The sequence below is a fragment of the Oreochromis aureus genome, linkage group 20, assembly GCF_013358895.1.
Source record: "Oreochromis aureus strain Israel breed Guangdong linkage group 20, ZZ_aureus, whole genome shotgun sequence".
In the NCBI taxonomy this organism is placed as follows: Eukaryota; Metazoa; Chordata; class Actinopteri; order Cichliformes; family Cichlidae; genus Oreochromis; species Oreochromis aureus.
Genome location: NC_052961.1, coordinates 8,047,038 through 8,074,973, shown reverse-complemented (window position 1 = coordinate 8,074,973; position 27,936 = coordinate 8,047,038). Strand labels below are relative to the sequence as shown.

Sequence of the window (27,936 nt, the reverse complement as noted above, 5' to 3'; positions counted from 1 at the left end):
TTTTTTTATAGTTTTTTGACCAAAGGTTAAAATCTGTAGCCCTTTGTGGTGTTTTGAGTTAGATTTGACTTAGATTTCTTGTGTTGATCTGTTTCAGATGAAAACAGAGTTTTGAGATCGACCACTGGAAAAAGAGAGACCCTAAAAGAGGAGAAATGGAAAAGCCAGTGTTGCAGACACAACCTTCCACCTTGCCTTTTTTCGACACGGCCCACGCCTTCAACCTGCTTCGGGGAATTCACGAACTGCGTGCCGAACGAAAGTTTTTCGATGTGACTTTATGCGCCGAGGGGCGTGAGTTCCACTGTCATCGCACGGTGTTGGCTGCTGCCAGCACCTACTTCCGGGCTATGTTTACGGGGACACTCAGGGAGAGTGTTATGGACCGGGTTGTTCTACACGAGGTGTCAGGTGAGCTCTTAGGTCTGCTGGTGGACTTCTGCTACACAGGACGGGTCACCGTCACTCAGGATAACGTGGACCTGCTGCTGAAGACGGCCGATCTGTTTCAGTTCCCCTCAGTCAAAGAGGCCTGTTGTGCTTTTCTGGAGCAGCGGTTGGATGTTTCCAACTGTTTAGAAATCCAGGACTTTGCAGAGGCCTATGCTTGCAGAGAGCTGGCAGCCAGCGCACGACGCTTTGTCCTCAAAAACATAATGGAGCTAGCTAAAGGGACAGACTTTGAACGCTTGCCATGGAAACGCCTCCTTGAGTTTGTGTCGGATGATGAGCTTTGTGTGGACAAGGAGGAGACAGTTTATCAAATTGCAGTGCGCTGGGTGAAGGCTGATCTCCAGCGACGACTGCACTACTGGCCCGAGCTCCTCCAGCAAGTCCGACTCCCCTTTGTCAGGAGGTTCTTCCTGTTGGCCCATGTGGAGAGCGACCCACTTGTCTACCTTTCACCTACCTGTCTCCGTATGGTGAATGAAGCGCGTAGCTTCCAGTCCTGTGAATACGACCGTCACGACAGACCTTGTCATCGTATGCGACCTCGGCCGTCCACAGGATTGGCAGAAATCCTGGTGGTGGTAGGAGGCTGCGACCAGGACTGTGATGAGCTGGTCACAGTGGACTGTTACAACCCTCATACTGGACAGTGGCGCTACCTGGCTGAATTCCCCGACCACCTGGGAGGAGGCTACAGCATAGCAGCACTCGGAAATGATATGTATGTCACAGGTAAGCTATCTGAAGACATTAAAACTAAGGCTTTGATGCTGATCCACTCCAATCCAGTTTTATTTAGCACTTTTTAAAAACAACAGTTTTTGAGAAAATGCTGTAAAAAAAAAAATACCAAAACACCACAACAAAACAATAAAACATTTAATACAAGATTAGAACACACCACTCTCATTCTCAGTTAAAAGCCATTGAGTATAAAATTGTTTCATGACGTGTTTTAAAAACAGGCAACTAGCTGGACATCCTAACATGGTCAGGGAAATGATTCCACGGTTTGGGGATGATTGCCTCTGTTTTGGGGGGACTACCAGGAGCAGCTGGTCCACTAACCTCAGTGACATTAAAGGTTTTAAAAGCAAATAATAAAGTAAAGCATTGCTAAGGCCAACATAAATTGTGTTACAATAGTCCAGATGATAAAAGCATCAATAAAATGTTCAAAAACTTTAAAATATAACCCAGATTTGACCTTGTATTAAAGCCTGAACTGGTAAAAACTAGCATTAAATATAAATATATATCTGTTTATCTTGTTTAAAATCACAGTCCAGTTTGACACCAAGGTTGGTTACCATGGTTTTTACAGATTTGAGTCATCTTAACCATAAAATGGATAAATATTGGCAAGCATTTTATTCAGCCATAGCCATAACCATCGTGACATCACCTGGTGATGTGTGACATTTGTATTTAGAAGCCTCAGCTCTAGCATTATGGAGGTTGTTGTTTTGATTTTTTCTCTTCCTGGTCTTTCATGATTTGAGAAAGATATCATCTACTATTTATTAATAAACTGCAGTCTCTACGGCTACTGACTTTGTGTGAACAAGGAGAAGTGAGTCAGGACACAGTGTGCTGACAGAACAGCAGTGGTGTTATCTTTATCATCACCATCATTACCAGTAACTGAGCATGTCTGAACAGTGTGGTTCTCTTGAGAAATCATCATAGACCTTCATTTTAGGCTTGTGACTCCTACAAGATTCTGATGGTGGGCTATAAAGTTAGCAGTGTTACCTCATGCGTCAGTGGCAGAAATAACAGCCACATATGATTGCATAATGTTGTCAAGCAGATTTACTGTTCCTAACATTTGATACACTTTCTTTAATTAAACCAACTAAGAGGAGTTGTTTAGAAGATGCTGTAATTTTCACAGTCTGGTGATACCAGATGGTGACTTTTAAATGAGGATTTCCAGACTTAAAGCAAAGCTTCTATACAAAACAAGAGCACTTTGAGACTGTCCACTGAGACAGATCTTTTCTTGACAGATGAAAATGCCTTCCAGTTTAATTTGTATTTGTGCAGATATGTTATGAAATGTTTATTTGGCTCTGTCTTTTTGGAAGAGTCCTCCCAAAAATTAATGGATGCAGAGCCAGGTCTGGGTCATATCCAAAGGTTCACTTAATAGTTGGACCTCTGGTAAAAATCTTTCATTCATATCTGCAACGACCTCTCTGAGTAATGCTGCTAACATTCAGGCAAACCAGATCAATCACATAACCACCTTGGCTGGTGATAAAGACCTTCAAAATTACTGCCTTGTACACTAATTTAGAAATAAAATCCTACACCACTGATTTCCTAACCGTGGCTGTTTAGGTTGTATCAAATTTAACTTCAGGGGTTTTCCCTGGCTCAAAATGGACCTCTGTGGGGTCCATAAGGATAATCAGCTTTCATCTACAGCAGATGCAATGAATCTTCATTAATGTATTTGGCAAATATGTGCAATCTCATGATATTTCTGACAATTTCTAACCAAGAAGACACATATCTGTGTCCTTTAGGTGGCTCTGATGGCTCCCGCCTCTATGACGGTGTGTGGCGCTACAAGTCCAGCGTGAACGAATGGACAGAAGTGTCACCCATGCTGAAGGCTCGTGAATATCACAGCTCCTGCATCCTGAAAGGCCAGCTCTATGTGGTGGCTTCAGACAGCACGGAGCGTTACGATCAAGCTCTGGACTGCTGGGAGGCCCTGCCAGCCATGCTGCATCCGATGGATAACTGCTCCACCACCGCATGCAGCGGACGCCTCTATGCCATCGGCTCTCTGACCGGTGAGGACACCATGGCTATCCAGAGCTACGATGCAGACACCAACCGCTGGACCATGGTCAACTGTGGACAGCTGCCTCCGTGGTCCTTCACACCGAAAACTGTTACCCTAAATGGCCTCATCTACTTTGTCAGGTGAGGAAGAATCTTTTCCAGTTGTTTCTTACATCTTTAATTTACTTTTTGCATTTAGACTATAATTTTAAAACAGTAAACACCAGGGATAGAATGTAATTAAGTACATGCACTTAGGTAATTTGCTTAGGAGGAGACTTGTTAGCTGTATTCTTCATATTCATCTACTTTATCTTCAAGGGAAATGTAATTTTTACTTGATAACATGAGTTATGTAAATGTAGATTTATATTTAAATGCACTTAATTCAAACTGCTCTTGTTTTTAATTTTTATCTTAAATATTTATCTTGTGATTTATGTGTACAGGATCTGAGTCATTCTTCCACATGTGCTAACAGAGCATACTCCTGAAGGGTCTAATAAATGGTTTTAAAGAAGGGTTGAAGTTGCTGAGAAGTTATCTGAAATCCCTTTTTGTCATTGCGTTTTCATTGTTTTCAGGAGATTTTTTTTATATGAGCTCTTGTGCAATGATTTTACTTGCCCCACCCACTTGAGATCAAGTTGTGCTGCTTGCGGCCAATGACCTAAAACGACCCCAGTGCCACCTGATTTAGACTTTCACAGAATGAGGGACACTGGACCACACAAACGCACTAGTGTTGATCTTTTCTATCCAGTTCTTTCATGTTGAAAGATAAATTTAGTTCTTTGGGCTCTGCATTTGTTATTTAATATAACAAATATGACATAAATTTGCCACTGACTGTTGATGAGGTTGGTCTTTATATATGAAAGAGAAATAAACATGATATGACTGGGTTGTTAGATTTGAAGCTGGGATTGTTTTGCTGTTTTGGCAGCTCTTTGACTTGAGTGTCTTTCTATTTGCAGGGATGACTCAGCTGAAGTTGATGTTTATAATCCTCAAAAGAACAAGTGGGACAAAATTAGTCCGATGACCCAGGTTAGTATTTCACACCAGGTGTGATCTGATCCCTGTCCTTAGGAAGAAGAGCACATATGTCACTCAAACTAAGTCTGTTACAACATGATGATAAATGCATGAATAAAAATAAACGTATCCACATTTCTCACCTCCAACTTCAGTTTATGACAGCCACACCTTATCACAAATTGACTGGCTTGCCAGAGAAACAAATTAGATAGTTGGAGAGAGTGTACAAAGCCTTATCTTCCACTAGTTCATTTAGTTTTTTAGCTTTGTATTTGTGATCTCAGGAAGAAACGTTTAATAATATATCTGTTACTTTTTTCAAAGAAAAGCAATATTTCTCTCGTGTCAATGTGTTGAGAAAGTGGTTGTACATACAGTATGTTCAGGACAGTTGTTAGTCTGGGACACATATGATGCTCCTTTTAAATAAGCATTTTTTGTTTTCGTTGAATTGAAAAAAAAATCTACTTATTATATACAATAATGAAACAAAGGCTACACAAAGAAAAAAATAAAAATTGTCTATGTCTGTCTGTCTGTCTGGCACCTTTCTAGTGTTATTGTTAGATGCATAAATTATTATGAATTATAACAAAAATACATGTTTAAAAATGTTGTTTTCTTTTTCAGGTCCATGTTGGAGGCAGTGTGGCGGCCCTGGGGGCTAAATTGTACGTGTCTGGTGGTTACGACAATACGTTTGAGCTGTCCGATGTCGTGGAAGCCTACGACCCGGTCACCCGCACCTGGAGTCTTGCTGGACGATTACCTCAGCCGACCTTCTGGCATGGCAGCGTCAGCATTTTCCGGCAGTTCATGCCCCTCGTGTCGAGCGCATTCGAACCCACTGACATACCCGAGTCAAACGGCATTCTCCTGCACCGGCATCACCGACACCACGCGCTCCACAATCTCAATAACCTCAACCAGAACCAGAATCAGGATGTGAACGCGGCACACTGATCTCGAAACCCCCATTGACCGTGTTCTCCCTCATCGTGCCCTCAGTGTACTGTGAATTTACCTCATCGCTTTGCTAAAGCTGTCAATATCAGAAAAGAAGACTGAGCTAGTCTTAGTCTGTTGACTGGACAGAAAGGCCTGGAGCCAGATGGATAGACGCACACAGATATTTTATTTATCCCACAGGGGGAAAAGTCTAAGTTACATCAGCAACGCTAAGAAAAACATCCATAAGCTTCTGCATATTAGAGTGAAGCAATGTTTACACACTACAGATATGCATACCTGTTATTTTCTAAAGTCACCTGATTGTTTTGTGCACAACCCTAATTTCCAAGTCGTTTCACCACATTCACCACCTTTTGAGATTATTTGCATATTAATACTAGTGGCAACCCAGCTCTCACTAAACCTCTTTGTCTCTATCAGAAAATACTACACACAGCTGTGAATTTATAGCACTTACACAATAATGAATTTACCTGTAAAACATCATTGCAGCATTGGTCAGATTTAATCTCCTCCTTATGATTTTTGAAATATGCCTGAGATCATCATTCATTTTTTACATCTTTTACCAGTATATGTGTGAGAAATTGTCTATGCATGGATATATATTGTATAAACATTTGGCTCCTTGTATCCCCAGTGGACTGCATTATCCATTACATGGATGGTGTTCTCGGGGGGCTCTGTACAAAAGCTCTAGAGAGCTGCTGGTTTTGTGGCTAAATAACCAGGCATGCAGTTTGTTTTGGTTATACAAGAGAAACCACTTTGAGTTAGTGCTGAAATAATGAATTTATTATGAAGTTGATGGATGGAACTATTTTTATAATAGGTTAAATGTCAATGGTTTCAGCTTTAGCTGTGCTTTTTTGTATTTATATATTTATTCACATTGTAAACATTCAGCTTTAGACTGTTTGTTGGGTAAAATAAATATTTAAAGAGGTTATCATTCTGGTGTGCCAGATTGTGATGGGGGTCCTAACTACCCTTACAGCTGGAGACCAGAAAGCTCCTGTTGAGTGGTTGGTGAGAGCCATATACTGGTGTGAAGAAGAACTGGATTATGGATCTAAAGGTGGTGCAGGGTCACTTCTAAGTTGTATCCATTAAAGTTCCTGCTGGTCAGTAATGCCTTACTGGCCTTGAGCTTGGACTCACCATTGGCTTATACATTTTGAGATTATTACCAACTGAAAGTAAAATTCAAATTAGAAAGATTAAAACAGGGGAATTTTTGCATTGAAGGTGGGCGTGTCAGGCATTTGTCAGACAAGCTATGGCTGTGCATAAAAGGAAATGATGCAAATTCTCAACTTTATTGCATCAGTAAACATTTTACTGACTAGCTAATGGTCTCAGTTCCTTGTTTTATTTTTCTTTCAGTACAGCATTTTCTAAAATATGGTTCTGTTTATAGTAAATTAGCTGGTAAAGCAGGGTGTCTTCGCTAAACTTGACGTTCCAGTGGTGTAGTATGTAAACCAGTGAGTAAGATCATGCTAGCTGCGTTCATATGTAACCTGTTGTGTTGGCACTGCATCCAGCATCCATGCATGAACTGTAGTTATAGTGGAGATTATTTTCAGTGGCCAAAACCACACTTAAGAATTGAAACAGATGTGGTGAGTTATCAGACTGGTCCACACAGTGTGCATCAACTTTAGCTTTTCTATGGGAACTATCTGCTGATGTTAACTACACAGTGGATGGGAGTTATCTCCTACAGGGTGAGGTGTGTCTGCGTGTAGACATTTCTGCGTTCAGTGTGTTACTTATGAGTTTCTGTTGGTGTTTGTTTTGTTTTGTTTTTCATTTATGAACACCGAAAAGTGAAAGTTAAAAGCAAAATCTGCTAAATTAAAGTCAGATTACAAAATGTGAATAAAACAGTTAAGAGGGTGCTGCGAGAAACACGATTAAATGGCAGTAACAGTTAAGCTTGAAGACATGAAGAAGTTTTAAAATGAAGAAAATCTAAAGGTTACAAGTAAGTGAGCTTACTAAAACTCTGAAGCTGCTGCTCGTCTCAGCTTGAGGCCTGCAGCTCAAGGCTACATTAGCTGCTACTGGCAGATAATCTGCATTATGGGTGACGTAGGCTTGGGTGAGGAGAGAGGAATTTGTGGAATAAAAACAACATATCTCTGGTTTTGCAGCAGTTTTGCTCTGAGTGGATTATTTCTTTAACAAGTAAAAGCCAAATATTTTAACAGAAACCACAAGAATCTGTTTGCATTCCAAAATCAAAAATTGATATCCAGAACTAAACAGGCATACAGCCGTATGGTTAAAAGGTTCATCCTTACCCGGAGGAATCGGTGTGCTGAGAAATCATCATAGTAGAATTTCAAGTTGGCTGCATGTGATCTTAACTTGCACTGAGTTGATTCTGTTTATAGTGATTCTTGGGCTGCACGGCATGTCCTCATGACACTCTAGACTCTTAAACAGGGCTATATCAGCCTCTATAACCATGCATGAAGTTTTGTTTTTTTAATGTATTTCATTTAATGTTTAACGTTTAAATGTTTTCACTGTTATACGGTTTTCTTATTTATGGATATATTTGTGCTGTGATTGCTTCTGAAGTTCCTGCCTATCAGCTGCAAAAAGATCAGTGGCTCTTTGTAAACGCTAATGAGTCGTCAGTCACAACTGGAAGTGCAAAAAAAATCTCAGTTTGTTGTTGAGTAGGATATATTTTTGCTTCATTGGAAGTAGTATATTTGTGTGTTTCCATGCTGTTGTCAATACACCATTGTTTTTTTAAGTGTTCGGTCTGTGATGTTGAACAGTTTTGTAAATACAGTATATTCTTAACCTTATTTGCTGTGTTTGTACACTGTTTCCACGGAGGCTACTATGAATTAAACTGCAGGCAGGTCTGACGTAGTTCATTCTGCTGAGTCACAATGATTTGCTCTTAGCAAGGTTGCAGCAAATATTTCAGTGAAACACTTGACAGTAGCTTCAAAAGACTGTGAAATAAACACGAGCTCACTTAAACATAAAAGCACTTCTCAAGAAAAATTATTAACCTGTGTGACATTTTAAAAACAATCTGCACCTGTTGCATCAGGAAAACAAATTAATTTGGCCAGTAAACATCAAAGGTGCTCTAGAATTCATCCTGACGAGTTTCTCACCAAATATATAATATAAATCTAAGAAATGTTTTGAAACCATTTCCTTCAGGTGTAATTTGGTATTCTTCTATCTGGCAGCGGTTGCTGTATGTGGCCATTATGACTTTGCAGTCCCTACCATCATTGCAGAGATTTGGGACAAATATTTAACATAAATTGCTCAAAAATATGCCTTTTACCTGTTGTGATACCTTTTGCTTATTGTGAAGAGAACAAACACAAGTATTTTAATCAAACGTTTAAAACGTAAACATGAAAAAAAAATAATGGTTTGGAAAGTTGCAGGGAACTTTTCAGGTATTTGTTGTTCTCCAAATGTTTTACTTTGGCTAAATGTTCAGAAACCATGTGATAAGGATCATTTTTGCAACAAAAAAATATTTCATAAAAAACATTTAAAACATTCTTTAAAGGAATTAAACTCTTCAAAATGAGCAACAGTTATGATGTTAGGCCCAAAAACACTGAATATAAACTGTTCCGTTGACGTCTTGAAATGGGACCGTAACACCAGTTTGAACCACAAGATGGTGCAGTGAGTCAGTGTAGTGTTTAATCCAACATTGCACAAAATAGTCAAGCTGGTGTTACCGTCTTACTTAGTTACTTGGTTACTTTAGTAGCTCAATGAAAATGCCTAAGCAGTTTGTTTTGGTTTGTTTTAAACTAACAGAAATATTAGATTTGTAAAAATTACAAAATAATTCCAAAAGTACATAAAACAATTCAACGCTTTTTGGAATAGATAACAGCACTAAACCTCTGGTATAATACTGCCACCTTGTGGTTAAAGTTTTTAGTTTTTTAGAGGGCATTTCAGTGTTTCTGTGGCACAAAAGGCACCCAATCGGAGCATCCCAGCAGTTCTTAGTTGTCACACTTTTTGTGTCCAATTCACACGAAAAGCTAAGCCACAACTATATATTATAACGTGTATAATAATGTTTTGTTGACAAATCATTTGGGAACCACTGTCCACATTGTTTTGAGGGACCATTTTCTATTCCAGTGGAGATGGAACCTGCAAAGTTAGCATGGCCCATAGAGCCACATTAAGATGAAATACACCAGGTTAAAATAAACCCATCAAAGATGAAACAATTTTACATTCATTGTTTACATTCATGATTAGCTGTTATCACTCATCCACCTTGTGACTGCCTTTACTTTTTTTATACACTTGTGCAATTTTACTGCTCTGCAACTCTTCTATTTCAAAGAATATTAGAAGCACCCTGAAACATAATGGAGTGCAGTACAAAACCACCACCTGGAGGAACCCTAATAAAAATCACTGAACTACTACATTTGTTACACTGTAACCACACTGTAACCAAAAGTAAGAAAATGCTTTTCTGACTGCACAGAAAATGTTCTCCTTTAATCCTATCAGCGATGTAAGGTGACACTGAGCTCCAGCTGCTGTAAGCACACTGACAAAACCTGTCTCAAGTAAACAAGCAGAAAAATAATATTTTACATTCAAACAGCATTTAAAAACATGCAATTTAATTACTCTGTGTAAACTACAGAGTGCATGAATCTGCTTTTCTTGCATGCGTGGAAGCTCAGCAGAAGCCGACTTGTGGTTTTGCACACTTGCTCGCTTCAGGTCTTGCTCTCTGACAAATTCTCAACAATTCCCTCCATGTCTATCGTGGACTCATAGGGCTCGGTAACCAGCTGTGTTTGCTGCAACACTTGCGGCACAGGGAAAGTCTGCGCAGATTCGACCTCTCCCAAGTTCTGGTTAGAAATAACCTCCTCCATCACCGCATCACTCGACTCAATCACAACCCTCACGATGCAGCCAGAGGCGAGCCCTGTTGAGGAATCAGCTCCTTGGTTTGTGGACTCCTGAGTGGACCCATCACAGATCAGCGAAGCCTCCTCCGATTTGGGAGCTTCGGTCTCGACCGGACTTCCATCCATATCTTGCACAATCACATTCCTCAGCTTCCTCTGCCGCGGGTTGTAGTTCTCAGTGCGCTTGTGAATTTGAATGTGACGCCGCAGATGTGCCTGAAGAGGAAATGTAAAAATGTGAGAGTTAGGTAATGACTTAACATGATGCAAGTGAGGGAATGCTTCAAAAAGAACACAAAAATTGTAGATATACAGTATAGTCATGTCAATCTACAGTCAAGTTTATACAAATATCCCTGTAAGTGAAAAGTTCAGATTCTACACATTATTAATATGGTCATCTCAGCCACACAGCTCCTGGCTGTGACCACAGAAGACCCACCCAAACACCTGGTGGAAGGGTCAGACATCCAGTAGAAAGTTGGCCTAAAGGGAGGGGAAAGGGACTCTAAACACCCAGTACAAATAAAGAAGGATTATGTTTAACTGTGTCTCATGCAAACTTAGTTTAGTAGAGTCCAATAATTGTAAAATGTCATACAAATACATAAACCGGTTAGAAAGATAGATATAAAGCTTTATATAGGTGATTCTTGCTGAATGACATTAAAGATTAGAAAGGTCTCTAAAGAGAACTGAATATAGGGACAGTGCACAAATTACCACACAAGTGATACAGAACTGAAATGATTATAAAAGTAATTAATAGGTAATTTAAAAAATAATAATAAAAGTAATTAATTTAATTACCTGGAACTTAGTAGGCAACTAAAGAGATGGATTATTTTTTTCGTTATACAAAAGCTTCAGTTATAAATTTTTACCAGTTTTCATATTTATGACCAAAGAACTTTGCTTTGCACTTTGTAAAACTTGCTTTTACCTTTTTTATTTCTTTTCTAAAAAAATATTTTTTTGTATGAAATAGCAGTTATAGACCAATATCACATCACAAAGCAAACAGTCTGAATTAGGACACAATAAATTCACTCAGGCACATTCACATAAGCAGGCCCCTGAAAATTGACATTTGTGTCCACTCACTCCCTATCCACAGTAGCCCGAGTGGCCTAATGCAGCGGTCCCCAACCCCCGGGCCTCGGACCGGTACCGGTCCGTGAGTCGTTTGGTACCGGGCCGCGAGAGTTGAGGCTCAGGTGTGAAATGTATGGTTTTCAGGGTTTTTATCGGTTTTCAGCGTTATTCTGTTATCGTTTTTATCGTTAACTCGGTTTTCCTGGGTCTTTTCACGTGTGTTATGAATAAATCTTCTTTTTTTCGGTACCGGCACTAGTTTTATTTTGTTGTATTTATCCGCGACACCTTATTGCCGGTCCGTGAAAATATTGTCGGGCATAAACCGGTCCGTGGCGCAAAAAGGGTTGGGGACCGCTGGCCTAATGCATGTGCCACTCGCCTTCTAAGATGGAGATAGCAGAATGGTGATGAATGGTAATCAAAGCTTTTGGAAAATTAGCATGGGAGACATCCTACAATAAAACCACCTCCATCAAAATTATTAATCTCTTTGTCTTCCCACTATGATTCAGTCACATTTCCTGAAATTAAATTAGGGTTAAAACTAAAACACTCAGGTGTATAATAAATCCTGTGGTAGGTTAGATTAGGGCTCTGCAAAAGGAGCTTGCTGAAGATGAAGAAACTGTGTTGGAACCAACCTGTCGAGTGAACTTGTAGCCGCAGTCTACGCACTCAAACTTCCTCATGCCTTTATGACGACGCAGGTGGACACGCAGCTGCTCCCTCGCTGAAGGAGAAAAGAACGACCAGAAAATAAAAAAGAAATCACTTCAGCAGTGATTCTTTCATTAGCAGCACTTCATTCATTAGGGCACAGGTCATGAGTAACAACAAATTTATTGTAGAATCAGCATCTGACCTTTGAAAGTTTTACTGCAGATGTGACAGCAGTGGGGGCGGCCTTCCTCGTGCTTGCTGGCCTTGTGTCGGAGAAGAGCGCCTTTCTCTGTGAAGCGTTGCTCACAGACATCACAGCCAAAGGGCCGCTCGCCGGTGTGAGTCCGGTGGTGTTTATCCAGACTGGCTGGCAGTGAAATACAGAGATCAATACAAATCACAATATTTGCAGTTAAAGTAAAAGTTTGCAAAGGCAGCAAAATGGCTAAGCAATTGCTCTTAGAAGCACAAAGCACACCGGACCCCATCGATAGTAATGTAGGGACGTTTGGGTGGCACAGCATTACCTCAGAGCAAGTAGGGTCTTAGTTTGAGATGCATGAGATCTTTCTTTTGCTTCTTTTAGGCAAATTACTGATTCTAAATTTGCCACAGGGGTGGATGCAAGGTGAATAAAGTGCTTATGTGCAGAGAATATGGCTGTTACCTTGTGTCCTAAAGGTTTTCCCGCAGAGGTGACACTGGTATGGCCTCTCGCCACTGTGTATACGCAGATGCATGTTGAGATTGTTCTTTTGGGAGAAGGCGTGGCCACACGAGTTACAGACAAAAGGGCGCTCATTTCTGTGAGCAAGAACAAAACAGACTCAAAATAGTTTTCATTAAAACTTTAACTCTTTTACACTTTCATTCATCATCAGGAGGAAATTCACAGAAAACATGTTCTCCAACCTGTGGATAGCTTTGATATGCATCTGCAGGCCGTTTCTACTAGATGCCCGATGGCCACACTCCTCGCACACAAACGGCTTTTCTCCACGATGTTTGGCGGCTTCGTGCACACGCAGCTCCGCGCGAGTTAAGAAGGTTTTGGGACACTGGGAACACTAGAAATACAGCAACACAATCAAAACGAGAATCCCAAAAGTTTGGGTTAAAGTGAGTTTGAAATTACATACTGAAGGCGCTGCTGACTGTAGGTACTTACTGCATGTGGTTTGGGGTAACCGTGCACCTTCATCATGTGAACCGTCAAGTTTTTCTTGTACATAAACTGTTCAGGACATGTTGAACACTGCAAAATGTGATGAAGACATTCTTTATATTCACTTCAGGTTTGTGACATACTCAGTTATGCTTTTTGTTAGGTGTGTGCTGTACCTTGTGGGGCATTTCTCCTGTGTGGGTGACAGTATGCAATCGTAGAGCTTCTTTTGCATTAAATGTAGCAGAACAAGTGAGGCAGGTGTACGTCTGGAATTATAAAAGTAGAAACACTGAGGATTCTTCATAGTGAGGGTTGGAGAAAGCGTGAAAGTGTGATTTTCTTCACTCACCAGCACACTAGCACAGTCTCTCATCTCGTGTATCAAAAGGTTCTCCTTCCTGTAATACCGTTTTCCACATTTAAGACAACCGAAGGGCTTCTCCCCTGTATGCCTCCTGTGGAGATGAGACATTAGTTTACTCCTTTAACAGCATTTGGAAAGAAAAAAAAAAGGTGACACCCTGTACCTGTTGTGAACCTTGAGGTAGTATTTGCTCTTGAAGGCTTTGAAGCAGATGGGACACTGCACGGAGGCCTTCTTAGAGTCGTCCTCCATCGCCTGACCATTCTTGTTTTTGTTTGTTTGACTCTGGGCCTTGCATGTCTGTCCGGTCGATGTAGACGGGGATGTGGTTGAGGAAGCGGGCTCAGCAGCAGGCACATACTCCTCATCTGTGTCTTCGGGAATCTCTTCCGGAATACCCACGTCATCATTATCGTCTTCTGCTTCCACTCCCCCACTTACCTGGCTAATAACATTGTCGTTAATCTGCAGCTCCGTTACCTGCAAACAACAGGAGACAGGTGTAATAAAATCCCCTATATTCCTCTTTAAAAACACACTCATTATTGTCCACACAAATGCCCCGTCGTTGAAATATTTTTTCATGCTTATGTTATTGTATTCTACCTCAGTTTCACCAGCTAGCTGATCTGAGTTTTGGTTTTCCTCAACAACTGCATCACCAACTTCTTTCTCCACAGGAAGAGGCGGGGTCAACTCGTTTTCAGTTGTAGGGCTCTCATCGATAGTCACTAGTCGCCTGGGGCCCTTCACTACTCGGCCAGAGCGTGTGGTGGTTGCTGCAGTAGTTGCAGCAGTGGTAAAACTGGCTGCAGCAGTATCAATGGTGGGCTCGTCTTTCGTGACTTTAATTAAATTCTTCTCTTTGACTGGGTTGATGTCTGACGCAGACTTTCTAGGTCTACCTCTTTTACGCTTGACAGGCACAGGCTCCTTAGAGGTCTCCTTGAACTGGTGACAGCGTGTGAGTGCCTCTGGTACGCACAGGCTGGCTGCTGCCTGCTGGACTCTGTCCAGGTTGTGAGGATCCAACTTTAGCTCTCCGGTGTAGACAAAGTTTAGGAGCAGCTCCAAGCCATCGCTGGGGCATCCCTGCAGGCAGAACTCTGTTGCAGAAGGCACGTTTGACTGCTGGAGGAGTTCACTGAAGCAGGCGAGGATGTTGCGATGAGCAAGGAACACTACCCCTTCTCCCACATTCAATGCTGCATCACAAAACCTGCCCACTGCCCTCTGCTGGTTCAGGGCGGACAGGACACGTTGTGCATGGTTGCTCTCTGCTGCAGACATCCCTCCTGCTTCACTGTAGATGGCTAGTAAATGAGACACATCAAACAAAGCGTGTGGTTTAGACCAATTATCAGCAGAGCACCTAGTCAAAAAATCCACATGTCACTCTAAAAGTGCTTTACAGGATTTTGAACTGATGGTATTTTACCTGATTCCATGTTATCATTTCTGTTAGTGCCAGTAATGAAAGATAAAACTGGGAAGATTTCTAGTATTAATAATTAGAGACCAATTGCCTTGGCAAATGTATTTTGTAAAGTGTTTGAACACAGATTTCAAAAGCATACAACAACTGATAATCAAGTTGGTTTTAAGAGTAAGTGTAATACTGATCTGTACATAAATATATATACAAATATAAGAGACAGAACACATCAGTTTTATGTGCTTTTTAGATCCGCCCAAAGCATTTGACAGAGTGAACAATCAGCTGTTTTTTAAATTGCAAAGCAGAGGGGTCGCTGCATATGTAATTAGGATTTTTGGCATTCACATCAAACTATGTGAGCTAAGTGGGTTACGGGGGTATCTGAACCTTTTTCAGTATCTATTGGCTCTTTTGTGTCGTAATTGAAAACTGAAAACTACTTAAGAAATGTCAAGAAAGCTACCTATGAGAGTTCGAGCTATGTTATAGAACAGAACTGTAAAAACTCTGTTTTTGCCTTATAGCCTGTATTTCCTTATTGAATAACCCTTAGTATCTTTTTCTCGTTTTCATAGCAAAATATAAAGGAGAGGTAACCTAAGACTTGCACAGTACTGTATTTGCACTGACTGAAGAATCAAGTGTGCGTGTGAGGTCAAAAAAAGACATTTGAATGTGTAACCGGGTCATAAATTACATATTGTTATAATTACACAAAATGTGTTCAAAACCCCACACCATTCCTTTTATACCTGACTTTTAGGACCTCCAAGCCTGTAGTTAGCTTCATTATCAGTTAGAGCCCCTCCTAATCCTTTTCTTCTTCTTCTTCTTCTTCGTTGGTGCAACCTATAAATTTGGGGTACCAGTTTGGCCTCTCCCCTTTTCTACAATTCCACTGTGGTAGAGGTTGGTGTAATTTCTTTTCCAACACTAATTATATCTGTATCCACCCTGATATTTCTGATTGTGTTTTTAGTTCATTATTGTCATCTTCACCCCTGTCTTTACTAGATCTTATGAATATGTAGTACATGTGTGCCACATATGTGTGTAGGCACCGTTAATGCTAGCATGAACAGATAATTCTGGCTAGCTTGGAAAGTGTACTGGGTTGAGCTAACTCTCGTCCCAACTGTTTATATTTGGTTATAGGAGCTGGAGCGGGCAAGTTATTTACTTGGAGGTCTTTCTTTTTACCTTTCATTGTCAAACACAACGCAGGAACACACCGGGGTATTCTGGGACTCCATCCTACCTAACCATCCTACCTACCCTACCTACTCGTTATTTCTGCGCATGCGCACAACCCATTGTGAATATTTGTTATGGTTAGTTAGGTTTAGGCTACGTCTACACGGGTATTTTTGAAAACGGAGATTTTCCGTTTTCGTTTTAAAAAATAATCCCGTCCACACGTAAACGCAGAAATGAAGGAAAACGCTGCTAGGAACATGCCAAAGCGACAGGTGGCGATATATTCCTAACCGTGTAGAAATGTTGGCCAATCAGAAGTCTAGAAGCCTCGGTGGGAAATAGTAAACAAAGATGGGGCATAGAAGCAGAACAGAGTCGTATGTGTGGAGGGACAGTAACTGTGTGTGTATATGTAAGCATTTAAACACTGCAGAGAGTACAGTTAACAGTATTGTAGAAATTCATTTCACCGAAACAATAACGTGACGCACAGTGTGACGTCAAAAAAGGCGCACACCTTTGACGCTGTTTTCCTCGTCCACATGTAAATGCAAAAACGGAGTTTTCGAAAATATCCACCCTGGCAGGCGTTTTTAGAAATCTCCGTTTTCAGTGACCGAAAACGCCGTTTACGTGTGGACGAAAGGTGCAAACGCATAGAAAAATCTGCGTTTTCAAAAATACCCGGGTACGTGTGGACGTAGCCCCAGTCACAAGTCATCGTCAAATTATAATATGGGTAGGACCATTTGCCAAAGTAGGACGGTTTCTAAGAACACCGGCTACAAACGCAGGTATCTCACCAAAAGGAATTCTAATGAATAAAATATTTTAAAACATTAAAAACAGTATTTAAAAAGGCTTTAAGTAGTATTTTTAAGCAACAATCACACTGAGGAATTACAAGACGAGACTGACATATGTACTATACCGCAGGATGTGTTCAGTCGACTGTCTGACTTTAAAATGCTCGATTATATTATATCTTAAACAAATACTATCAACTTTTTTATCAGCTCAATTTAAACGATTAAAATCCCAAAGATGCTGAGATTATAAACATATACATAAAGCAGAAGCAACAAATATAATATTGTGCTTATCAAATAAAAGTATCTTTGATGTTTTCCGACTGAAAAAAACCCTGAAATCATTATAAATCATAATTACTAGAGATTTGTAAACATTACTGATAGTATTATTATTTAATGCAAAGATTTTTAAGTCTATTCATTGTTAAGGTTTCTTGCAAAAATAACAAAATGTATATGTTGGTTCCAGCTCTTTAGATGTGAGGATGTTTGCAGCTTTTATTTATCTTATATGACAAGAGACAGAACACAATTAGTTTATGAATTGTGAGATAAAGCAAGCTGCTGGTGTTAGATTTAAGGAAACTGGGGTGAACACGTTGCACCTTTTTAATCCATTTTAGGAGAAAACAAAAAAACAATTACAAAAAAATCATATAGCTAATAGCAGTAATTATTTGTGTGCACTAGTTTTATTTTTAATACTACAAGTACATTTTCCTGATTATACTCCTTACAGTGATTTTACTTGCTGGATTTGTATTTTCATTAAGTTAAATAACTAAAGGTATTTAAAAAATAAATAAATAAAACTATCCAACACTGCTGATTATTTGACAGTATAAAAATATTCTTAAAAAACATTTTAAAGTATGTACTGAGCATAGCTCTTAATATTAGATGGACAAATTAAATAATCCTTACATTTAAATTTGTGTCCTTATATTTACAACATTTATTGAGCTGCCTTTAAAATAAAGTCTAAACACACCCTAGTGCATTTTCAGTGTACATATTCGAAAAAGCATTCGTGAATAATTGCACACTCTCACCTACTTTGCACTTCCACGTTTAGTTCCTAGCACATCTCTTTAAAGACGCTCCCTTAGCGCGCTGTCCAGCAGACAGCTACAGCTTCAGCTCGCGTTTGAATTATCGATTAAAAACTAAGTAAACACGACGAGCCTCTCTGTAACCTGCACACGATCCGGGCGTAACATGAGCAGAGTGATAAAACAGAAAAGCCTAGCTTCGTGCACCTTGTTTTCGTTTCTTGTAGGCCCCTAAAAAGTGCGAAGTGAACAGGATGTGACGCTGTTTATGCGACCGCACTCCGGGAATGTTTTATGTCGTACAATATTAAAATATTAACGATCACATGAATCAAAATCTGAGACGTAACCAGATTCTTACTCGTGGCTCCATTTGTCTGTAATATTATCGACGTATTGAAAAAATACTAAAAAAGTTCATTAAGTTGTTAGACGCTTCTTTTAGCAGATAATAACACTTCGGGTAAAGTCATAGTTGACCATCCGGACTCGGCGTCTGTTTGCGGCTCACACATGTAAGTATTAGCCTGTTAGCACCGTTGCAATAACAAGTGACCAGCTCTTTAGTGTCTCTTAAGATAATTATAAACATTACCTGTGCATGTTCGCAACCAAAGCACAGGGATTATAACTACAGCTTTGTGCCATCTGTTTTAAAGCAACGTTTTCTCGGGAAGCAACCACCTTAGCTAGCAGCTAATGCTAGTTGTTGAGGCGGTGGTAGGTGAAGTTGGTCGTGATAAATTCAACCCAAGTTTAAAATTGAGGTTGCATTGTTGTCATACTGCGTGAAGGTGATTTTATTCATTGCCCTGTTCACATTTTGAGAGATTAAATTGTGGAAAACCGACATAATTGGCTTTAGTTTTCATTTATATTGAGCTGTGGCTGGAAAAGAAAGCTAGCTCTGGCTAACGGATATGTTAAAACAAGACTATTATCAGGATTATTTAACCTAAGAGAAGATGTACTGTATTCATCACAAACGTCGAGTAGTTCCTGTGTTACAGCAGCCGAAACAGTAAACACAATTTTTAAAAGAATAACTTAAACAAAGAGTAACCTGAAGTAGTGCAGCTGTGTTCATGGGCTTTTGAGTTTTTGTAAGTGGCCTTCAATGTTTGTTTAATATGGTTATCTGGTCTATGGTATAAATGCTGTGAACCTGCATATGAAACTGAGCCTGCATGACTTAATCTTAAATGATGGAGTGTTGATGTAAATTTCTATGCCTTGTCATTTTAAAATAAAAATAAACATAATAAAAACAGCCTTACTGTCTTATAAAGACTCAGTCTTATAAAATGACTCAAAGAGGTGAAAAATACTTAAGTTAGATCAAATGTTAAAAAAAACAAAAACAAAACCCTAATATCGCCTACAACATTGGGGAAAAACGTCCCTTAGGAATAACACATGTAAAAACTTGTTGTGAGCTCCAGTAGATTTGTTTAAGATAACATAAGATAACCTTTATTAGTCCCACACGTGGGAACCGCAGCCTACCACTGAAGGAGCTGGTCAGTGCTGTGAGTCTCCTGCATGGGGTAGGAGATGTTGTCCAGCAGGGATGGCAGCTTAGCCACCCTTCTCCTTTCACTCACCAGCTCCTCTGTGTGTGTGTGTGTGTGTGTGTTGTGATCAGCTGACTTGCGCCACTGCTGCTCTGACATTTACTGCTCTTTGTGGATTTAACTGAACTCAATAAGATATAAGCAGACAAGTCAGCTTAAGCATAAACAGTCTGCTACCTGTGATGGAAGCTAAAACTGATGTTTAACACCATAGAGGGAACTTGACTGCAACAGTTTCAACCCATAAATACCCAGGCATCAGGATAGATGAACACTTATTAAAAATAACTGAAGATTATTATAATAACTATCATATTATTACAATAAAAATATCTGTGCAAAAGTTAAATGCCATGAAATAAAGTTGCTCTTTAAGTAAACTAGATGGGTTCCACAGAACTAAACTAATAATAGCTTGAGTGTAAATGCTTTGTTTCCATTAAAAGTGCATCTTTTTCTTTGCAGGTTCACCTTTTCATTTTTCTTGTACCTGAATGACTGCTGACAATCATGAAAGTGAACAAACACGCAGAGGTAAAACATAAATCTCACAAATGGAAAGATGCGAAGGGAAAACGGTGCAGACCTCCTGTCAGTTCCTCTAATGTAAACTCTAGCCCTGTGGTGATCAGCATGGTGAAGGACCACCAGGAGTCTGTAAGGAAAAAACCATCTGTAAAGAGGCTGAAAAATAAAGTGAAGTCTGTCTCTAACCACAAGAATGGCTCTTCTGAGTCTGGAATTAAGAAGACACATGCTCAGGCTAATGGAAGCTCAGAGTTTACCATAGACAGTGACTCAAATGACTCACAGGACTGGAAGGAGTATTCCCAGTCAGTGCATGGGAACGGTATGGAGACCTCAGATAACACTGAGGATGTCCGGAGAGGTAGATTGGAGGGAGAGGCTCTGCATCACTGTGCGCAGAGAGACGATCGACAGAACCGCACAGTACTTGTCATGCAGAAGGATCAGGTATGCATCAGTTGATTTTTAGTTGGACATGTAGATGTTTAATCCGATTTCAATTCATTTCTGTGACTAATCATGCCTTACCTGCAGACGCTGTGTTTCCGCGGGAAGTGCCTTCTGACCTGTCTTTATGGTCGTGTAGAAGTTATGGGATTTACCATCGAAGAGGGTCAGCAGTCATATTCGCTTTTCTCCCCAGCGTCACATTGTCCACTGAGTATTAGAGGATTAGAAAGCATCAGAGCGTTGGAAAGTAGAAACGAGGCATCACACATCCTCCAAAAGTATCTTCCACAAGGTGAGCAGCACACTTTTTCTTTTATGTTTGAAGTTAGGCATTTGTATTGGTTTTTCAGTTAAAATATAGCACTAGGAAGTCTGATTGGTTAGAATTCATATCATATAGGCAAAAATACTGTGAATTCTACGTAGCTGGACCTTATTTCTCTTTGCAAAGTCTAGATTTTTTTAGGCTAATAATTATATAATAATGATTATAATTTCTTTACCCCACCTTTTGGACTGCAATGCATGTTTGCAGACAGTCTTAAGTGAAATGTAAACAACAGAAAATGAGCTAAAGGGTGTCCTGTGAAGCATTTCTAACTTTCTCCGTTAGCCCAGGCTTTCTGCTTCAGTTTCTGTGCACACTCACACTAAAAGAGGATGTTTACTCTTTGAGTGCTTATTGTTTGAGTCATAAATATGAGACGAACTAGTAATGGAGATGTGTAAAAACAGTAAAACTGTAGTTTGTGCAGCTATAATGTTATAGCAGAGCTTCTTTTAGTAGTGTTGGTAATATACAACTCAAGGCTGCATTCATAAAACATCACTTTTTTTTATATATAACACAACAACAGTCACCTCAAGGCCCTTTATATTGCAAGGTAAAGCCCCCTACAATAAAAGAGAGAAATCCTTAACAAGCAGACAACCTTCCGTATGAGCAAGCATTTGGTGACAGTGGAAAAGAAAACTCCTTTTTAAGAAGAAGAAACAGGCAGAATCAGGCTCAGCGAGGGGCAGCCATCTGCCATGGCCGGTTGGTTAATTGGGGAAGAAGACCGTATAAAAGGCATGCTATGGGAGAGAGCCATAGATTAATAATAACTAATGATTAAATGCAAAGTGGTGTACAAAAACATGGCAAATACACTGTAAATAAATTGTAACAATTGTGACATGTACACATATGATTTTAAACAGAAACTGTGATGATTATGATTTGATTTGAGCATCTTTTTCTCTATTATTTTCTTTGAGAGGAAGTTTTAATAAAGGTATATGTATCATACAACACAGAGACTGATGTAGCTATATCAGTAAAATACTGAATATATAGTATTAGAACGTGTTTTTCTGACTTTAAATTGCTATGAATATGCATTTTGCAGCATCACGAAAGAAGCTGTTAAAAAGCATAACAACAAATTCATCCATCATCCTGCTGGAACCCATCGAGACGGCTATGACACGGTTTCTTTCCAGCTTTCCAGATCTCAGCGAATTGTTCAACCTCCCCATGGTAAGGTGGCAGATATGTTCACACTTGGCTATAGTCACCAAAGCTGACTAAGTTCAACATAATTTACATGCAGATTACTGTTAAATATGATCTGAAAAGCTTCTCCTCACTGCTTGTTTGCAGACTGAAATCATGTCAGCTGTTCTTGACACTCCACTCAACGGTTTGGGTATGATTCCCCTCGACAGCAACATTGAAGGGCTGAAAATGTCGAAGAGCTACAGACATGCTCTTAACACAGTAGTCAGTGTGTGCAAAGGTAACCCACTTTTAGAAGTGCCGAATTATACATGAGTCACTTTTATGCTACAAGGCTAAATTTATACCCTTTTTGTAACCCTTACACACACACACACACACACACACACACTGAGAATAGTACTGAATAAAGTTCATTGTATCATAATCATTTAAAATTCTTTGGGTTTATTAATTAAAATTAAGTAAAATAAAACATCAGAGGCACAGGTTTAGAGACTCGTTCGGTCCTTAAGTGGCCGTCTTTTGTGCTTTTTGCTTTATTTTATTTTTTGTTTGAGTATTTATTTCATAAAGTATCATGTTAGCTCTTCTAAAGAATTTTAATTCTGGATGAATTATTGTTCTGTCATGTTTTGGGGTGGCTGTAGCTCAGGTAGTAAAGCGGGTCACCTACAAACGAAGTATCCTTGGGCAAGATACTAACCCCATGTTTCTCACCGATGCATCCATCAGAGTATGAATGTGTGTGAATGTTTGATAGGAAACACTTAGAGACAGTGTAGAAGAAAGTGTGTGTATGACTGGGTGAAGTTGTGCAAAGCGCTTTTAGTGCTCAGGATAGAAAAGCACTCTGTAAGAACGGTCCATTTACTAGTTCAAAACAAGGAGGTTTAGTTATCAGGGTTCCTAAAAGGGTTCATATAAGAACTTAACAGATACCAAATGTAACTTAACTGACTTCAGTAGAAAGTGTTTCACACTCTGAGGGCTTTAACAGTAAATTGGTCAGTTGCTGAGAATTACCAGTCACAGTTATTGTGTTGGTTTAACAGTGATCAGCAGAAAAACAGAATAGTCAGTGTAAGTTTTGCTCTTCACTCTTAGTGGGAGTGCTGCAGAATTGTTCTGTAACTGAATCGAACCACAGACGTTTATGTGATAAGAACATACATAACAAAACAAAATGCTCACTTTGGTTGCTTTCATGAAAACTTGACATGTTTTTCATTGACAGGAGACATAGATGGCTGTCCTGTTATCCTGGTGTGCGGGACCAAGAATGTTGGAAAGTCAACATTTATCCGCGTGCTCATTAACACCTTGCTGAATTAGTAAGTTTCTCACTAACTACGGTTTTTATAATGTCCTGTTCACTATGTCATTGGTCCTGCTCTGGTCCTCTCTCTATCCTCTTTATTGTAATGTTTAGTTTGCTTTGGTTGACATTTACACAAGGGTCTTTACAGCCTACAAACATCTCTGCGGGTCATTTAAAGTGGAGAATAACAATATGTTTTGTTTTCCTTTAGCACTGCTAGTGTCGAATATTTGGAAGGTGACCTCGGTCAAACAGAATTCACCCCTGCTGGTTGCCTGTCTCTCCTCACTGTCAGAGAACCCCTTTTAGGTATGTTTCAATCCTCATATGTTCAAAAAACATTGTTTTTTATTTAAAATACTATATTAAACAGCGCGTTCACATCTTTACAACTGGGGCTAAATTATTAACAACAATGTGTTGGAAGAGCCTTTCCTTGGTTACCTTAGATTAAAGATTGGAAAGATTGGAAATACTAGGAGTAAAAGTGTTAGCCTTTCAGCTTCTTTTAAACCTACTATGTAACATGTGAGAATCATGTGTGATTCAAAGTGCAATGTCAAAATTGTTATTTTATGGTGGGTTTTGTGTAGAATTATGCCTTTTATAGTTCAATTCGATTCAGTTTTATTTATACATGGCCAAATCAACAGTCGCCTCAAGGTGCTTTATATTGTAAGGTAGACCCTACAATAATACATACAGAGAAAAACCCAACAATCATATGACCCCCTATGAGCGAGCACTTTGGCGACAATGGGAAGGAAAAACTCCCTTTTAACAGGAAGAAACCTCCAGCAGAACCAGGCTCTATAGTGTTTCCTTCATTTCTGACTCCTGCTTGAATAGTAAGAGTGGATTAAAAGACTTACAATGAGCTGCTTTGCAGGTCCTCCTTTCACACATCAGCAGACTCCAGACCACATGATCTACTACGGTCAGTCATCGTGCGACTCAAACCTGGATCGATATATGGAATCTCTTAAATCCTTATGGTGCAGAAGATCCCAGACCAGAGAGGCTCCGATTATTATCAACACCATGGGCTGGGTCAAAGGTCAGTGTGAGCTCCCTTCTGTGACATCAGTGAAACAATGTAGGGGAATTTAAATACACTAATAATAAAAAATGTGTCTGAATGTGTTTCTGTTCACAGGATTTGGATTCCAGCTGCTGGTTGACATGATCCGCTTCTTCCCAGTTTCCCATGTTGTCCAGCTCAGTCACAGTGGTATCCTTCAGTGCCCCGCCCTCACTCCAGACTTTCTGAGGACAGCAAATGGCTTTCAGACTCACCCACCCGCCCAGACCGCTCTGGATGAGTTTACAGAAAGCCACAGCCCCCCAAGAATCTACAGTCACATAGGTGTACAAGCAGAGTTTCAAGGAGTTGGGAGTCAAGGAACAGCGTAAGTACACCACTGCACCACCATTATTAATATACTGGTGTAAAAACATTATTCCAAACTCTTGGCTACATCTCATATTGCTGCATTTGACAGGAAACACCAGCGTAGCAATGAGCAGAGGGATCTATCTCTCCTGGCCTATCTGAGTCAGCTGCAGTCTCCGGACCCTGGACCAGTCAGACCTCTGCACAGCCTCACACCATACCAGGTACACAAGAAGCACATGACTCTCTGATCAGTCTATACATATATGAATAGAATTCATGACATGGGAAATGGCTGTCTATGCTCCAGTTTTGGTTTAAACCTCCTTAACCTGCAAACTGTTTTTAAAGATGTATTTGTGTATTTATTAAGCAACCACCTAACAATTTTCTTGCTAAACCCACAGGTTCCACACACAGCGGTTGTGTTAGGTGTGACCCACTGCGACGTGGTGCCCTCGCACACCTTTCATGCTACCACTGGTAGTCTAGTAGGACTCTGCTGCCTGGCAGAGAAAGTATCAAGCAAGGGAGGTCCAGTCTTTCTTTCCCAGGCACCCATCTGCCCATGTGTGGGATTTGGTAAGTGTCCTTTCTGAGTTATTGTGTTGACTTTGGCTTTACTTCCTCATTGACTGAAACATTTTTATCAAATTAAAAATGGATGTTGCTGATATCTTTTTAAAAAAAGCTCAAGTTATTGTTACTGCAACAATAAACTGGTTTTTTTTTCAGTTTATTAAAGCTCTCTTTCTTTAACTGTAGTAACTGGTCAGAAAAATAAGATTATATATAATTGGGGTGGTGGTCCAAAAAGTCTAGGAAAGAAGGAAATAAAAATATTTGTGAAGAGCTAAAAACTTTTTGTAGATTATGCAGTGAAGACTTTATTCCATAAACTGAAGTTTCAGCACCAGATTCAATTCTTAAGCTCGGGAATAAAGAAACACATTATTATATGTAATAAATAAGAACACCCAAATCCATTTGACAATTTTACAATTCTTGTACAGTTCTAAATTCACTCCGACTAATTTGAAGTTGGGGAGAATTAAAGAGTCGTTATATGTCGTTATATTTACTTGATACTGTCTTCCAGGGGTCCTCCGAGCTATTGACATGGCACGGGGTCTGTACTTCCTGCTGACGCCTGTAGAGCCGTCAGTTCTGCGCAAAGTCAACTGTCTCCTCTTAGGAGCAATTTCAATGCCTCCATGTATCCTCACAACACAGGTCAGATCCTTTTTCATGTTTTTCATTTTGTATTCATGTTATGAAAAATGTTTTCAGTTGCTGAAAAGTCAGTTCAGGCTTTTCTACTTTAAAGCCATTTGGTATAATAGATGCAGTTAATGAGCATTGTCTTGTTGGAACATGCAAGCCCCGCCGCCTTAAAAACGATACCATCTGAAAGGGCTCATGTGTTGCTCTAAAACCTGTATGGACCTTGCAGCACTGGTGGTGCCTTTCCAGATGTGCAGGCTGTTTTATCTGTAGGCACAAGTGCACCTCTATAGCATTAGAGATGAAGGCTCCTTAAGTGAGCACTGATAACAACCCAGGTGGTACCTGAGGACTTGGTGTTCATGTTTTCACCCCAAAAAAGCCAAAATTTGGTTCATCTGACCACAGAACAGTTTTCCACTTCTCCATTAGTTCATTTTAAATGAGAGAAGATGGAGACATTGCTCGATCACGTTCACATATGGCTTCTTCTTTGCATAATGGAGCTTTAACCTAGATGGCACAGTGAACTGTATCCAAGCCCACGTAGTGATTTCCATGACAGAATTATGTCTTCTTTTTTATTTAATGCACTGCTCCCTGAGGGCCCGACTATCACAGGCATGTAGATGATGAGATGTTTTACGTCTTTACAGTTTTGCTCCAACTGTTTCTTTTTAGTGTTACTTACTTTTCCAGACTTTTGTTCATCCGTCCCAGTTTCTTTTGAGATCTGTTGCTGCCATTAAATTTAAAAATCAGATTTAAAAAACAGTTTTTCATCAAATAGTAAAATGTATCAGTTTAAACATTTGATATGTTTTTCTTTGATCTGTTGTGAATAAAATCAGTTGCATTCTGTTTTTATGTACATTTATTTACATTCAGAGTTCCAAAGTTCTCAGATCTGGAGTTGTGTATAACTATATCTAAAGATGACATTACTATTCTATTGTGACCTGTAGTGTCTTTGTCTCTATTTCAGCTGGGCATTGACATGGAGATGCCCTATATTACTACAAAGTACAGTTTTGATCTCACTGGAGCAGGAAAGCTGCGAGTCTTCAAGGGAATGACAAGGCCCAGTCAAGTGGGCATGCAGTGACATTTCTGCAGAATTTTTTTTGCCCTTTACATTTCATCAGTCAGCGCTGGCCTTTGAATGTACAGAACTGAGGTTGAGGTGGGACACTTCATACTCTGACCTTACTGGAGTTCTTTTTTGAGAGCCCTCGCCATATCTTGGAACCTGAAACTGTATGTTTGTTTGATGCTGTGAAGGCGCTTAGGTGTTTTCTCTCACATGGACAGTAAAATAACACAACACATTATAGTCAAAGCTTTTGATTGATGGTTCTTTTTCTTCTTTTTTCGTTTTTTGTAGATGACATTCCAAATCTTAAATGCCTGCCAGATAATAAACGTGAAGCAGGTTCTTTTCCAGACTATGTGGTTCTTACCTTCACCAGCTATTTAGAGCATCATGAATGGTGGTTCTTACAGCTGCTTTGATATTTAAATATCATAATCATATATCCATGTAGAGTTCAAACGGTTTAATAGCAATTTAATTTATCACTGTGTGCAGTATTTTTGCCTGATCCAGACAAGTAGCTTTTCATGTTGGTGGCTGTTTTGTTATAAAGTATCAACTTCCCGCGCTTTCCGTGTTGTTTTCCCTTCCATCCAACAAAAAAAATAAAGAAGAGGACAGGATGCAGTTATGAAGACGTCTTTCACATGAGCTCAGTTGAATTTGCAAAGAAAACCCAACAAGGACAATGCCCGTGTTGTGTTTGTACACCAATCAAAGCCTTTACTGAAGTGTCTCCATTTTTATTGCCCTCTTTTGCATTTGTTACTTAAGGCCATTCAAGAGGTTTTGTTTACAGTTCCTTATGTTGACCTATGTGGGATGAAAATAAAGAGCTTGTTTCTA

The 27,936-nt window shown here is 39.7% G+C and overlaps 3 protein-coding genes across 9 annotated transcripts in view; 2 read left to right on the top strand and 1 right to left on the bottom strand.

The window, feature by feature from the left end:
- The window catches only part of klhl21 (kelch-like family member 21), an 18,138-nt gene extending 9,988 nt beyond the window's left edge, over window positions 1-8,150 (top strand). For all 3 annotated transcript variants that reach the window (XM_031741938.2, XM_039604086.1, XM_031741939.2), the window contains 4 exons: window positions 98-1,182; window positions 2,985-3,390; window positions 4,227-4,299; window positions 4,921-8,150. In XM_031741938.2, the coding sequence (XP_031597798.1) occupies window positions 156-1,182; window positions 2,985-3,390; window positions 4,227-4,299; window positions 4,921-5,253 (1,839 nt within the window). In that variant the 5' untranslated portion in view covers window positions 98-155 and the 3' untranslated portion in view covers window positions 5,254-8,150. The remainder of the gene's footprint in view (window positions 1-97; window positions 1,183-2,984; window positions 3,391-4,226; window positions 4,300-4,920) is intronic.
- On the bottom strand, window positions 7,073-18,253 carry zbtb48 (zinc finger and BTB domain containing 48). 4 transcript variants are annotated; one of them, XM_031741936.2, is made up of 11 exons: window positions 18,007-18,253; window positions 14,114-14,820; window positions 13,671-13,987; window positions 13,493-13,598; window positions 13,317-13,409; window positions 13,144-13,230; window positions 12,888-13,042; window positions 12,643-12,779; window positions 12,178-12,342; window positions 11,957-12,045; window positions 7,073-10,433 (listed from the first exon to the last, which is right to left on the bottom strand). In XM_031741936.2, exons 2-11 carry the CDS (start codon window positions 14,795-14,797, stop codon window positions 10,020-10,022), a joined length of 2,247 nt encoding a protein of 748 aa, XP_031597796.1. In that variant the 5' UTR covers window positions 14,798-14,820; window positions 18,007-18,253; the 3' UTR covers window positions 7,073-10,019. The 4 variants fall into 4 exon arrangements, with proteins under 4 accessions (XP_031597796.1, XP_031597797.1, XP_039460016.1 ...); XM_031741937.2 differs by having other exon boundaries at window positions 18,011-18,252; XM_039604082.1 differs by lacking the exon at window positions 18,007-18,253 and adding an exon at window positions 16,146-16,203.
- Window positions 15,833-27,936, top strand: nol9 (nucleolar protein 9). 2 transcript variants are annotated; one of them, XM_039604084.1, is made up of 13 exons: window positions 15,833-15,854; window positions 20,046-20,555; window positions 20,643-20,850; window positions 21,950-22,080; window positions 22,204-22,339; window positions 23,297-23,393; window positions 23,592-23,689; window positions 24,270-24,437; window positions 24,537-24,789; window positions 24,883-24,997; window positions 25,181-25,355; window positions 25,873-26,006; window positions 26,983-27,936. In XM_039604084.1, exons 2-13 carry the CDS (start codon window positions 20,091-20,093, stop codon window positions 27,100-27,102), a joined length of 2,100 nt encoding a protein of 699 aa, XP_039460018.1. In that variant the 5' UTR covers window positions 15,833-15,854; window positions 20,046-20,090; the 3' UTR covers window positions 27,103-27,936. The 2 variants fall into 2 exon arrangements, with proteins under 2 accessions (XP_039460018.1, XP_031597778.2); XM_031741918.2 differs by lacking the exon at window positions 15,833-15,854 and adding an exon at window positions 18,391-18,521.